Source organism: Plectropomus leopardus, chromosome 1, assembly GCF_008729295.1.
Source record: "Plectropomus leopardus isolate mb chromosome 1, YSFRI_Pleo_2.0, whole genome shotgun sequence".
Taxonomy (NCBI): domain Eukaryota; kingdom Metazoa; phylum Chordata; class Actinopteri; order Perciformes; family Serranidae; genus Plectropomus; species Plectropomus leopardus.
Window position 1 is genome coordinate 38,383,052 of NC_056463.1, and position 14,132 is coordinate 38,397,183.

The 14,132-nt window shown below is 40.5% G+C and overlaps 1 protein-coding gene across 3 annotated transcripts in view; it reads right to left on the reverse strand.

Moving 5' to 3' along the window:
• arnt2 (aryl-hydrocarbon receptor nuclear translocator 2) overlaps nt 1-14,132 on the reverse strand; it is a 74,889-nt gene that overhangs the window by 8,803 nt on the left and 51,954 nt on the right. For 2 of the 3 annotated variants that reach the window (XM_042484767.1, XM_042484751.1), the window contains 4 exons: nt 8,049-8,125; nt 6,690-6,827; nt 3,577-3,651; nt 286-437 (listed from right to left, as the gene is read on the reverse strand). In XM_042484767.1, the coding sequence (XP_042340701.1) occupies nt 286-437; nt 3,577-3,651; nt 6,690-6,827; nt 8,049-8,125 (442 nt within the window). Of the gene's footprint in view, nt 1-285; nt 438-3,576; nt 3,652-6,689; nt 6,828-8,045; nt 8,126-14,132 lie in introns of all 3 variants that reach the window. The other variant, XM_042484759.1, reaches the window with a different exon arrangement.

Genomic DNA, 14,132 nt, shown 5'->3' on the forward strand with positions numbered 1-14,132 from the left:
CCCTACTGCCAAACACCTCTGCATGCCACTGCATTACAAACATCTCATGTACTGTCACAACATCGCCACAATACATGATACATGATACTCATAGTTGTCATCCATTGTGCAGACATAGTAGTATGTTCAGGTATCAAAGACAAAGTATAGCCATATGTATATAAAGAAAATAGTCAATTACTGAATATTACTAAATAATCCTTTAGAAATGCCTAATGTATTTGTATCGGTAATGTTGTATTAGACTGGGGGGTGGGGGGCAGGGTGTGTGTGTGAGGAACCTACTTGACGTTGGTGTTGGTGCAGATGATGTACTCTATCTCATCAGAGTACGGGTTCTGGAAGGTGAAGCTACTGGTTCGGATCAGCATCCACTCCCTGTTCTTCATTCGAAAACGATACATCACAGACAGAACCTGACCCTTCAATTTCACCACCTGCAGAGGACAGAAAACCGCTCGTTATATTCCTGTCTGTAAAGCATCTTAATGACCGAGCTGGGTTTGAAGGCGAAAACAGTCACAGAGATTCAAACTGCTTTGACAACAGTTCATACCATTACAGTTTTCACACACACATTTGGAGACAGTTGTGATGAACTGAGACTGAAGAGTTACACGAAGGGAGTGCAACCTTCAATTAGCCATGATATCATCAAGTCTGCATTAACCCATTTTAGCGCAACAGTCTTCTCTGAGCCGAGAACAAAGGGGAAACATTTTATCCAATTCAGTTCAACAACTGAGTTTAACAATCAGAGTGTAATTAGCAGCTGTTTGAAGAGCCCTTTAAACTCGTTTTCAGTTGAGCTGTGCTCTGTGCGGCAGACTGCTGGTACCAATACTATAGTCCTGACCTTCCTGCTAAACAGAGCCATGATCTTTTTGAAGACCAATAACAAGGAAAACAAACATGCACATTTAAATAAAAAAACATGGGTAAGCATCACGTAATGTTTGTTTTTCAATCTGGTGAAAGGATTTTTCAGTCAAAGTTAAAACAACAAGGATATGATGGTTATAGTGTGATTTGCCTGCCCCGTTGACTCCAATAGAACAACAAAGTCTGGCTCCCTGGACGCTGTCACTGACTCATGACCGTTCTTTCTTTTTCCTTTTTCTCTTTTCCTTGCTCTGAGCCGATGCTGACTCTCAATCTGAGGAATGAAAACACTGCACTTCTTCCCAGTGTTTCAGGGAACTTCAGTGACTTTGAAACTAACTGCTGAGGACAGCCAGAGCAGTTGATCTCAGATATGGAGAACTTTTCAGTCCACACAGAGGGCAGCCAACACAGAGCACACAGGGAGGAAAGGAAAATGTTTCTCTTGTTCGGTTCAGCTATGAGAAACACAGTCAGGATAAAGCTGCTTTGCTGATGAACTGGGGATAATCTAGGGCCTCTCTCACTACATAACAGAAAAACAGATCAAATAAACCTGATAACCAAGTCAAATACCCCCCATAAACAGATCAAAGGAACAAGATAAACGAAACAATACCAACACAAAAACAGATAACCAGATCAAGTAAACACAATAACCACATCAAATAAACCAGATAACTAGAGGCGCTGTCATGCTCTTTATATTACACTGTCGCCATCCGGCAGCATTTTATGTGGAGGTGGCAGGTACCATCTGGTCATCTGGCTACGTATAATAACACCATGAGCGGTTTTGTCCCTGACACTTTCTCAGCTGATACGTCCAGTGTTGTTTAATGCTTTTGGCTTTTGGCTTTTGGCTTTTGGCGGTGCAATCTTACACCAAAAGCAATGTCAAAGCTGTGCTGTTTTACAAGTTGGGAATGAGAACGGGCTGAATGTGCTCACTGTCAGGTTCTCTTCAACAAACCTGTGTCCTCCCTCTGATAGAGCCTCACTGATCCAGTCTAATCCAAGATTTACTGTCTGTCCGAATCAAAACCCTGTTTGGAAATGAGTTTGTTACTTGGGACAATCTAAACGTACTGTTTATATGCACTGTCAGTTGTTTCTCTGAACAGGTTTTTGCCCTCTCATTCAAATATCAGAATCAAACCTGCAGGATGGCGAAAATGTTATACGTATAAGGGTGCTTCTTATATAACAGCATCTCTAGTTATCTGGTTTATTTGATCTAGTTATTGTTTTTACTTGATCTGGTTATCTGTTTTTTATGTTTATCTTGTTCCTTTGATGTGGTTATTGGGGGTATTTGACTTGGTTATCGGGTTAATTTGATCTGTTTTTCTGGCATGTAGTGAGAGGGGCCCCAGATTATCCCCTATTCATCAGCAAAACAGCTTCATTTTAACTGTGTTGCTCATAGCAGAAACACAACTGTTTGAGCAGTTCCACTAAAATGTTTATTGCACATAATGTTTAATAATCAGTTTAAATGTTACATGTCAGTCTGAAGTTTTAGACATGTTGGACTAATTAAAAATGATTTCTATTACTCAGGATGTGACACTGAGCTAAAACAAGTGCTCACATCTTCACTAAATAACATAAACACTCTCATACAGTGTTTTTCTGTCATTTATGGCATGGTGGGATATGGAGTGGAGAAAACATGGCAAGTTGTAGAGGTAACAAAAGCTTAGGGCTGGGCGATACGGCTTTAAAAGAATTTCACAATATTTATGGGCATATTGCGATACACAATATATATCTTGATATTTTGAAATCCCCTTTGATCTACTGTAAACTACTAAAATACAAAATTGTTAAATGAACTGCAGATACAAATAAGTAGCTACGGCTATAAAATAAAGTTGTATAAACTACTGTTATAATAGAGTTTAATAAAATACGGTTATAATGTTAAATAAAGTTAAGTATAAAGTTAAATTAAGTATTGTTATTCTAACATCAAATAAAGTATTGTTATAATTAAATTCAGAGAGGAACCCATGGTACCTTTATTTTAAGGGACCATCTCGGGGCAGGAAGTGTTGATGTTTTTGCTGTGGACTTGAAACTTCTAATCATCAGTTGAATGTTAGTGTTAGCAGAAAGTTAAACTCTAATGATGGCATGAGGATTCAGCCACTGTGTGCTGGAAACAACTAAAGCTCTCCAGTTCATAGACTGCAAAGATTCTCAATTCGCTCTGGTGCTCCGTGATTGCAAAATGTGACTAAATAGTTGTGATAGGAGCTCTGCAGATAGAAAAACACAGAGCCTCACCTGCTCACACCACTACCTCTCCTTAAGTTAGACTGTTACCGCAGTTAAACCTGATGATTTTTTCTCTGTAAACTGCAAACAAACTAAAAGCTCTGCAGTTCACATATTCATAGGATTTACAAGTCATAGTTGTGCTTTGTGTGTGTTTCTGTGAGAGGCAGAGAGCTGTAGGAGAGAGAGGGAAAAACCAAACGCAGAAGCGAGTCTCATGCTGGTGGCTAAAAAAAACGAGACAATTGATTTATCGCCCACCTATACGACAGCTACACTGTGCATGAAACCTCAGCCAGTTAAAGCACCTGTGTGAAAGTTATTCAAGTTGTAACCCTATGATCTCCACTGTAGTTATTTTCACCACTCACAACAGAAAGCTTGAGATCCAGTGAGCAGCTACTGTCCTACCTGTTGGAAACTTTCTCTCAGGTGACTTTGGTCCTCAGGATGGCAGAACTCCAGAATATCTTTCCCCAGCAAGTCCTAGGGGACACCATGACAGTCAGTTAACAGGGGTTAATCCTCATGAAATAGTTTGTTTTACTAAATAAATACGTAGCAGCCTGTTACCTATTAAATAAAGTGGTATTAAACAACAGTTCTTAAAGGGATAGTTCAGATTTTGTGAAGTGGGGCTGAACAAGGTACTCATCTTTAGTCAGTGTAATAGTTAAGTCAAACTTTATCTGTAGAGCACATTTAAAAACAGCTGACAAAAGTGCTGAACAGGCACAATATAATGAGACAGAACAACAGGAAACAAGGAACATGACAGAGAACAGATTGCAGAACAGCGGAGGATGAAGTCCGTTAAGGAAATTGCGCAGATCATCGTATGACAAGGAGAGGAGGTGAGTTTACAGCAGTGACTTAAAGGTTTCTATGGTCTGAGCAGTTTTTATAGGCAGGCTATTCCAGAGCTTAGGGGCAGCCACTGCAAAGGCTGGGTCACCTCTGATTCTATGTCTGCCTCTGGTAACATCCAGGAGCATCTGATCAGTGGACCTCAGTGCTCTAACTGGGCTGTGAAGAAACAAGAATTCTGCAAGATAAGGTGGCACCAGACCATTTAAAGCCCTAAAAACAAGCAATAACATCTTAAAATCAATCCTTAAACATACAGGAAGCCTGGAAAGGGATGCTGATACCGGCGTTATGTCATCTTGTTCCTGTAAGATGCTAAAAGACCAAAAATATCAATACCATCCAATAAGTCTGGCCATCCAAACACAACAATCTCTGTCATTTAGACTGATAAAGTTGAATTCATCCATGTTCTGACATCATGTAAACATCACTCTGTATCAGCTACAGGGGATGTCATCAGCACACTCCCAGTTTGGAGAGGCAGGCAGGAGTACCGCCACACAAGCTAAGCACTGTACTGCTGTAGACGGGGGCAACAGCAGAACATGTTATAGCTACATTTAAAATATATATATATCACTTTGAGTGTATAAGGTATTAAGAATAATTTCACAGAGTAAGGGCCTGTGTCCACATGGTGTTTTTTCTTTTTTTAAGTGTTTGAAACAAACTGAATCACAAGTCAAGATAATACACAAAGGTTAGTTGAGGTGGGAAAGTGATACAAACACCTTTTTCCTTAAATCTGAGAGGTTAGTACAGATGTTATACGACAGGTGATACTGAAAGCTAGCTTTTTCATTTGAAAATTAAGATAAACATGGTGCAGTGACAGAAAAAAGGGTCTGCAAGAGTTTAATTATCCCCACCCCACAGAATGCTTTAGATATGAATGAGAATGTAACAGAAATAGAACCCTTTGAGTCTGATTTCTTCTACATGGTTTCATGTTGAGTAAAGGGAGAAGGACTCAACAACATCACAAGCTGACTGGAGACAGGAATGTGTTGCATGTCCCAGTGCAGGCCACACATGCCTCTCATCCTAGTCACACAGTGACAAGATAACTGATAACACAAACTGTGGCTGATGCTGCATTAACATGGATCTGAGCAGACAGTGGATGATACAGAAAAAACAAACTAAAAGCAGGACAGCAAAACAAAACACGCATGATGGTATGTTGCTATGATGATGTCCTACTGTTAACAGAGTATGTAATAAAATACATTAAATAAAAGGATTTTGTGTCAATTGAGTGGTGCAGGAATGTGTCCTAAATCTGAATGAGTAAGCGTTTTTGCACTCCTGCTTTGCTCATCTTGATGTCAAAAGGTCATTGGTGACATGCCTGGTATAAGGTCTGCTGGATAAAAACAAGGAGAAGAAATTCTCACATTTTGTTCTGCATTGGGAATTTTAAAGCTTTTAGTTATCTTAAAAAAGGCAAGTGACCAAATGAGACTACAAAACGTCATCACGCTCAACACAACTTTATAGCCTGGCTGTAGTGGTGACATGTAGCTTTACACTTATGCATATTGCATTTACGCTTTAAAAATCATAAAAGTGTTGTTCATTTGTGAAGATTATCTTGCTTAACAAACTTAGCTTATTTTCAGTGATAATCTAAAATCATACAGAAATATCCATTTGGCTTTTTGCCCAGAGAACCATGGGAATTAATTAATTTTCGCATTAGCCTTCAAAAAAACATCATCCCTGCGTTATTATTTATGTATTATTCTTGTGATGCATGCAGCTATAAAATGCAGCTTGTTGTTTTTCGGCTCGCTCATGTGTTCTCCTTTGGTGAGGTGCATAATATCCAGCTGTAAATCCCATCACAGAGGACGGTATATAGTTTGATTATTTTAACTCTGGAGAACATTACTGGTATTCTCTGCTGGCCTCACCTCTTTCTGCCATCCTGCTCTCTACTAAGCTGATCTCGGCTCTGCTGTGTATCATCTGCCTGAGGCAGCATATATCAGGGAATTTGCCTCTCAGCCAGAACATGAGCAGTCCATCTGAGACACATTGCGTTGTTACTGTATTGCAACAGAGCCTGAGTAAATAATTTTAAGGTTATTGCTCAAGGCAATTAAAAATGAGTGTTTGACCCTTCGCTAAGCCCTGCCCTGTTGTAATTATCTGTCAAACTGTTGGAGCATGGCACTCACACTGTAACTAACTGCATTTACTGAAGAAATACAATCTAATTTTGTTTGAAATGAAAAAGTGATGCCATGGAAATGATGTGGAAATGTACATTATATGCAGGTAAACTAAATTTATTAAGACAACAGGTAAACATGGAGGATTTGTTGAGTTTGCATCAATAGACATTAAAATATGATCAAATATTTATGAAAAACAAACAAACTGGAGAATATGGAAATGTATCATATGATCTAATGCAAGCCTGATTAAAATGATGGCCTTGTTCGCTCTGTAGCTGAAGCAAATCCATAAACCACCTAAATAAGGAAAACACTCTTAAAAGCTCATGAAAAGCCAGTGCTGCTCAGTTCATGAATATATTGCATGACTAATTCCCCTTTCATGAAACTGAAAACAGATATCACTCCTATCTCCATTAAGAATTTTGGTGACATTAACCACACAAAGTCCCTTTAATTCTCTTAGCTGACCTGAGGCTGATAACCAATGACGTTGATGCAGCGCGGGTCGACGAACGTGATGACACCATCCGAGTTGTGACGTGACAGGAACTCTGTGGGCACAGACAGGCCGTTCATGTCCATGGAGACTGGAGAGCTGGTCACCTGAGGGGGGCACACACATATTGAAGATACATCGTTCAGCATAGGAACCAAGATATTCAGGAAGGGAAGTGGAGAGTTGGAGTGAAAGCACAATCACACTTCTGTTTTACACAGTGAGTTAGTGTTGACTCTGTTCTCCTCTGACATCACAAGTATCCAAACTCAGTCCAAGGCTCCACAACTGCACACACTGACATGTCTGCCTCTGTTTGGGTAGCTGCTGTCGACAGAAACATAGTGCCAGCTCACTGAAGCTGCACGCTGTAGAGTCAGTGGACTGCAGCAGACAACCAGATTAAGAACAAAACATTTATGACTGACTTTTAGTGGAAACCAGTGCATTCATGCTGCACATTTGGTGCTGAGGCTCAGTTTGTGACACTGTTTACCCATTAAATATTCACAGGAGTTTTTTCATCATCCAACAAGTCAAAAATATTCACTCTGTCTCTTAATTTATATATATATATATATATATATATTTCTTTCACCTTTATCAGGTCTTGGCCTGCTTTAAATATTAGAAATCTTCTTTGTGTCTACTACTTCTTGTTCAGCGTGTATTATTATGGGCTGTTGTTTGCATTTCACAACGATGAATATGACTTTTTGCTGCCCCATGAAAACAAAATCACTGCAGATAATTACTGTCACCATTTAATCTCATATTTCAAGTACTGCATTCCGCTACATGCCACAAAGGCAGACTGGTCCTCTCACACTTACTTAAAGCTTTTTTTGATCCAATAATTTCAGGAACCAGATAAACTCAACCCTCTCTCTTATCCTGCAAGCTCTCTCACCTACCTCTTTCTTGCACTGTATTGTGCTACTTTTATTTGTTTATTTTTTTGTCAACAAAAAAATCTCAATCACAAACAGTGCGTACACTCACACCATTTTCTCACCTGAATTTTTTTCGTACTCTGCAAACAAATTTAGATCTGCCTCAGACCATGCGTATGCACAAATGATGAAGGCCAGACTGTCTTAGAAAATGTTAACACGCACGCACTAAATGCAGAGCATATTAAAACCACATTCATTAAAAAAGTATTTAATGGACAATATTTAAAACCATTAATTCGAGACTGAGACTATTACCCCTTGACGATGGACTGCATGCACGCATGCATGCACGCACACGCGCACACGCGCACACACACACACACACACACACACACACACACACACACACACACACACACACACACACACACACTGCAGTCTGCCAATGGCCACCAGGCAGTACTTTCCAGTCTGACCTGCCTCTGTGTCTTCTTCTTCTGGTATAGTCATACCTGAGGAAAAACAGAAAGACAGAGAGAGAGAAAGTCAGTAAACAAAGAGGCAAACACATTTCTCAATAAGTGTAACCACTTAACTTTCCATCTGCTACATGAACTTTGCAGTACTGGCAGGTAATCTACTGCCTGACATGCCCACTGCCCATATATGGCCATGCCCATACATACACACACACACACACACACACATACACACACACACCTCTCTCTCTCTCTCACACACACACACACACACACACACACACATATCTACATATATATATATGTATATATGTGTGTGTGTGTGTGTGTGTGTGTGTGTGAGAGAGAGAGAGAGAGTGTATGTGTGTACCCGAGAGTTATTACCCCTAGTGTGGAATTAGGATGGGTTAAGCCTGAGGTTTTTCTCCAGCATGACAAAGGACTGGGAATAGGACTCAAATAACATTCCCATGTCTTGATGCAACATACAGTTCTCCCACCAGTATCATGCCAGCAAAAGGCAACAAAGAAGATTGCTAGCATATTAAAGGCAAGGGTCCTCAAAATCCTGCATTTGTAGCTTAATAGGTGTTAATTACATGTGCTGTCTGGTCATAAGCTCATCGTAATTGCTCTAGATAACTTCTATGTTTATTTTACTGAATCTTATTATCTTTATTTTCTGGTACATATGTGTGATTTTATGCCTGTTTGTCCCTACTTCATCATATTGTCTTATCTGACACATGGCTGACAGTCATTAGTCTATTTAGAGTTAACAGAAGCGGACTTCTCAACTTCTATAAAGTGTTCGATGATGCAGGCTATTGGCTTGAAACATGTAGATTTGAGTGCAATCTGAGCTGGACACAAACTGAGACACTGAAGACTGTTTAGTTCTAGAGGCTGTACTGTGTAAGCATATCAGTTTTATAATTCTGAACCAGAACCTTCATTTCAATATTTGGATCAGGCAGCTCATATAAAATAAGGTATGTTAGATTTAGCATGTTACAACTGTCATTTCAATATGTCACATACATATTTAGTCTTACCTGGATCCAGACCATGGATTCTGCCCATGCCACCCAGTTGACTGATTCATCTGGCATCATGACATAAAGCAGTGATTTCTCAGTACAATTTTTTAAGAAAACCTCATGAGTGCAGGGGATCTCCTGCTTCTCATGGCCTTGTGTTTGCAGCACCTACTGTTAACATCTTTCATGCAGTTAGAGCAGCACCTATAGTGTGTCCAGCTGAATGAACCACTCTTAGGAGGGCCATGTGGTCCTGTTCAGTGCTGTTTCTGTACCAGACACTCTTGATGGTGCAGGCGTAGAAATTCCTCATTTGAGGGGATACCCAGAACTCTTTCAGGTGTCTCAGGTAAAATAGACTCTGCCTTTCCTGTCTCACACTGAGTCAGTAGAGAGTCTCAGTGATGTGGACACCAAGGTATTTGAAGCTGTCCACTCTCTCCACCAAGAACCCACTGATTTTAAGAGGGGTGTAGTTCTTTGTTGCTTCTTCCCAAAGTCCACTATCATCTCCTCAGTCTTGCTGACGCCCAGGAGTAGATTGTTGTCCTAAGACCAGCGGGTCAGGTCCTCTACTTCTACACAGTGCACTATTTCTACAAAATGCACTACAGGAATTGTATGATGCCATCAGCAGCAACATCATCAAGCAACCGGGTGGAATTTTCATAGTAGCTGGTGATTTTAATCAAACAGACCTCAAATTTGTATTACCTGAGTTCCACCAGCATGTCCAGATCCCCACCAGAGGAAGAAATATCCTGGACCATGTGTATACAAATATTCCTGACAGCTACAAAGCTCTCCCACGCCCTCACTTTAGTCTGTCAGATCATATTTCTCTGCTCCTTCTGCCAACATATTGTCAGCTGATAAAAACGGTCAAATCAACAGTTAGAACTGTTAAAGTGTGGACAGATGAATGTACAGCAGCTCTACAGGGCTGTTTTGAGTGCACAGACTGGCAAATGTTTAAAGATGCTGCCACTCAAGATAATAACATCAGTCTTGAAGAATATGCATCTTCTGTGACATCATATATCAGCAAATGTGTTTATGATATGGTGAATGAGGAGGTGAAGGCACTTCTCAGAGCAAAAAAAGTTGCCTTTCAGTCAGGTGACAAGGAAGCATACATCATCGCCAGAGCACAACTGAGAGCTGGCATCAAGAAAGCAAAGAGGAGACACCAGCAGAGACTGGAGAGAGACCTCAACAGCAACAGCACTACAGATATGTGGCAGGCGATTCAAAATGTCACAGCCTACAGAAGTAAGAGCGCCCCCATCATATGTGAGGCCACGCTGCCGGACAAGCTGAACACATTTTACGCTCGCTTTGATCTCCTCAATAGGGATTCAGCTGTGAAGTCTACTCAGCCTCCAGAGGACCGGTCACTCTCAGTGACCACAGCAGATGTGAGAAAACTGCTGAGAGTGAATGCAAACAAGGCTGCCGGCCCAGATAATATTCCAGGATGCCTACTGAAAGCTTGTGCTGATCAGCTTGTTAATGTTATAACTGACATTTTTAACATCTTACTCTCAAAAGAGACTGTTCCCTCCTGCCTCAAGACAGCCATCATCGTTCCTGTACCTAAAAAGTCTGCTGTGTCTAGTCTTAATGACTCTTACCCCCATCCTGATGGGGTGCTTCTGGAAACTCCAGCACATCAAAGACAACATCCCTGCCAGCCTTGACCCTCACCAGTATGCTTTCAGAACCAACAGATCCACAGAGGACGCCATATCTACTACTCTTCACACAGTCTTCACTCAGCTGGATAATAAGAACAGCTACATTAGGATGCTGTTTGTTGACTTCAGCTCAGCGTTCAACACAATCTCTCCAATGAAGCTGATTAGAAAACTCAACACTCTTGGCTTCAGTACAACACTCTGCAAATGGATACTGGACTTCCTCATATGCAGACACCAGGTAGTTCAGAATGGCAGTCACACCTCCTCTACACTAGTGCTTAACACCGATGGCCCCCAGTTTGAGGACACGCCCACTGTCTGGTCCTGCTATTTTCTTGGTGCTCAAGCCCTCCTGACATCATGCCCAGAAAGGGTGGCAGGTGTCACACAGCCCTTTTCTTTGGCACCACTTTTTCTCAACCTAATAATTTCTGTATTCCTACGCTGAAGCCAAATGGAGCCATGCACTGTAGTACACCACAGGTTAGCTGTTTGAATCTGAAAGTGCTGTTACCGACTGTTTCTCGATCCAAGTGAAATGAAACCTTACTTTTCTAAAGATTTCACATGCTTGTGGTTTTGTTTTTTGGTTGTTTTTTTTTCCAGGCAGTTCAAAGAAAGAAATGAAAACTGGTGTGGCCAATTCCACTGAATATAGACATCAAGACTCCACCTGACAGACAACTCTGTGTTTGCAGTGAAAATTTCTCTCAAGAGGATTATATAAAACCCCCGTCAAATAAACAACACTGCTGTCCCCAACCATCAGGTCAAATTACACTAAATACCTCCAAATAAATGAACCAAAGTGCTGACATCTTCTGAATCAGAAAGATCCGGAGGTCATGTTGTGAGCAAGTCCAAGCAGCAGCAGCTCTCTGTGTTTACAGTCCACAGTAAGCTCATGCTTTCACAGTTTCCACACACGTTTCCTCCCTGTCTCTTTTTCGGCCTGTTCAGTCCCCCTCTGGAACAGTTCTTAAATACTTTAGAACTCTGTATCCACAGTAGATGGCATTTCATTGTGCCTGTCACTCAGTTTACTTATTTTCTGGTATTGGTTGTTCCCTCCATAAACTGCTAAAGGTTTAACTCAAACAGTTGACCTGTGCGCAGCTTGGCTGGCCGTTTACGCAGGAATAAAGAAGTTATGGTTGAAAAAATGTAGCACCAAAAGAAAGGGTTGTGCGATGCAGAGGTAAAGCATTGAAAACACTGATATAGATTTTTTCTAGGTAGGCATTTTTTAAACTGGCTAAAATACATTTTGATATCAACCCCTTTATACAGCAGTGTAATGCTGAGCTTTGGGGTGCGAGTCCCATCTGTTTCTGCAAACAGGGAGCACGAACTGACAAACTGAGCTTACTGACTATACATAGTATAGGTATCTCATACAGCCCCACTTCAAAAATCCCAAACAATCTCTTAAAGGCCACAGGGAAGAGTGTTGAAGAACATATAAAAAGTCTGTAATCACCACCAGATAGATCTGGGTGCTATTTAATATGCAGTTATCACAGAGCAGACTGTTTTGCTGAAATTCCTTCCAGATAACATTGGCAGTTAAACATAAAGTTAGGAGATGAGCCTCCATCAGCTTCACTTTACATAAAAACAAATCCATGACTTCATTCATGTCTCCAATCCTCTCCTCTAACACAGGTTAATCAACAGCGTCTGTATGGGTGCTCAATGTGCGATGCATCTGCTGCTCAATGTGCGACGCATCTGTGTCTGCAACGCGTGTCTCTCTCTTGTTATCCATCTGCAGTTTATGAGTGCGTGTGTCTCGCCTGATGACTGCCAGCAGCATTGTGTCCAGAACATTCCAAAGGACTATTTTTAGTGCAAGGAAGTAAACCATGTGTCAGTGATTTCAAATAGTGTCTGTGTGTGTTTGTGTTATACTTGAGAAATATTCGAAGCTCACATCAAAGTTCTAAGAGGACATTCAGTTGTGTGTTACTTGATGCTGTTCAGTTCAAAAAGTAAAGAGCTGTGTGACAGTGAGGTTAAGTGGTGAAAACACTTGTTTGACACAAAGGCATTGGAAATGTTTCCAATCCCTGTCTCTGTGAACACTACAATATGTGTGTGTGTGTGTGTGCGCGTGCGTGTGTATGTGTGTGTGCTGAAGTTAGAAAGTGCCTCTGTGGTTACTTGTGTTCTAAGAACTGGTGTACCTCAGGACCAATGCATACTTCAGTTGTACTGATAAAAGGTATGAGGCTAAGATCGCCTTACATACAGAACAGTTTATAACAAGTAAATATATAGAATCTAATATTTCTGATCAATAACTTTTCATCTCATTTGACATTAGTAAATAGCACAGTGGGTAATTCTGCCTTTTTCTATCTTATACAATGTGTTGTTCTGTCTCTCAGTACTCTCTGATTACCCTTCCCTGTCTGGGATTCTTTGCCCCAAGCCCATTGGCTCCTTCTGAAATGCAAATATTGAAAGTCGGCATAGTTTCAATCTTAAAAAAGCCTTCGTAATTTCCTAAAACAGCTGGTCACTGTGGTTATTAGTAAATGTTTCTCAAACAGGAGGAAATGCATTGGTTCTAGACTACTCTCAGTGAAGGTAGTGAGTTATTTCTGGGACCAGGATGTGAGATCCCAATCAATGTGGGACTAAGTCAAAATGAACTACAGTGTGTGCTTTCACTGTGATGAAGGAACATGTCACCCTGTGCACCCTGTGTGACTCCCTGATGTCTCCTAAAATTTTTGTAGCGGTGACTAGTCCAACATTCTTATGATGTGTTCATTGTAATCTTTTATAATGTAATATAAAGTAGATATTAAAGAGGGAAGTATGATATATGTAATAACAAGGCTTTTAATGTGAAAGAAGTTTATGTTAAAGGTTGTATTAGAAATGCTTATGATTGACTTTATGCTCATTTAAAGGTAGTGTTCAGTTTTTTTCCTTTATAATGAGGATTTCTTGGATTCCCTGGCACAGAAGGGGAATAAATTATGACAAAAACTAAATAAACAGCAAGAGATAAACATCAGTGTCGGCTTATTATTTTTAAACATGAGTATTGTTGTTATTGTTGTGGCCCAAAATTTCAATGCATCCCTATCTTTTAGACAACAATGGAGCTCTCTGACAACTCTGTTTGCATCCACATGCAACTTATAATAACAAGGGTCAGCTACTGGTTTGTTTGAACTGCTTGGTCTGATGACTACATCTGCTGCACCCTGTGTTATCTATTCCACCGAAGTATCTGTGGTTTACAGTAACTAAACTAACCAACAAACTAACCAATTTCTCAGTAAC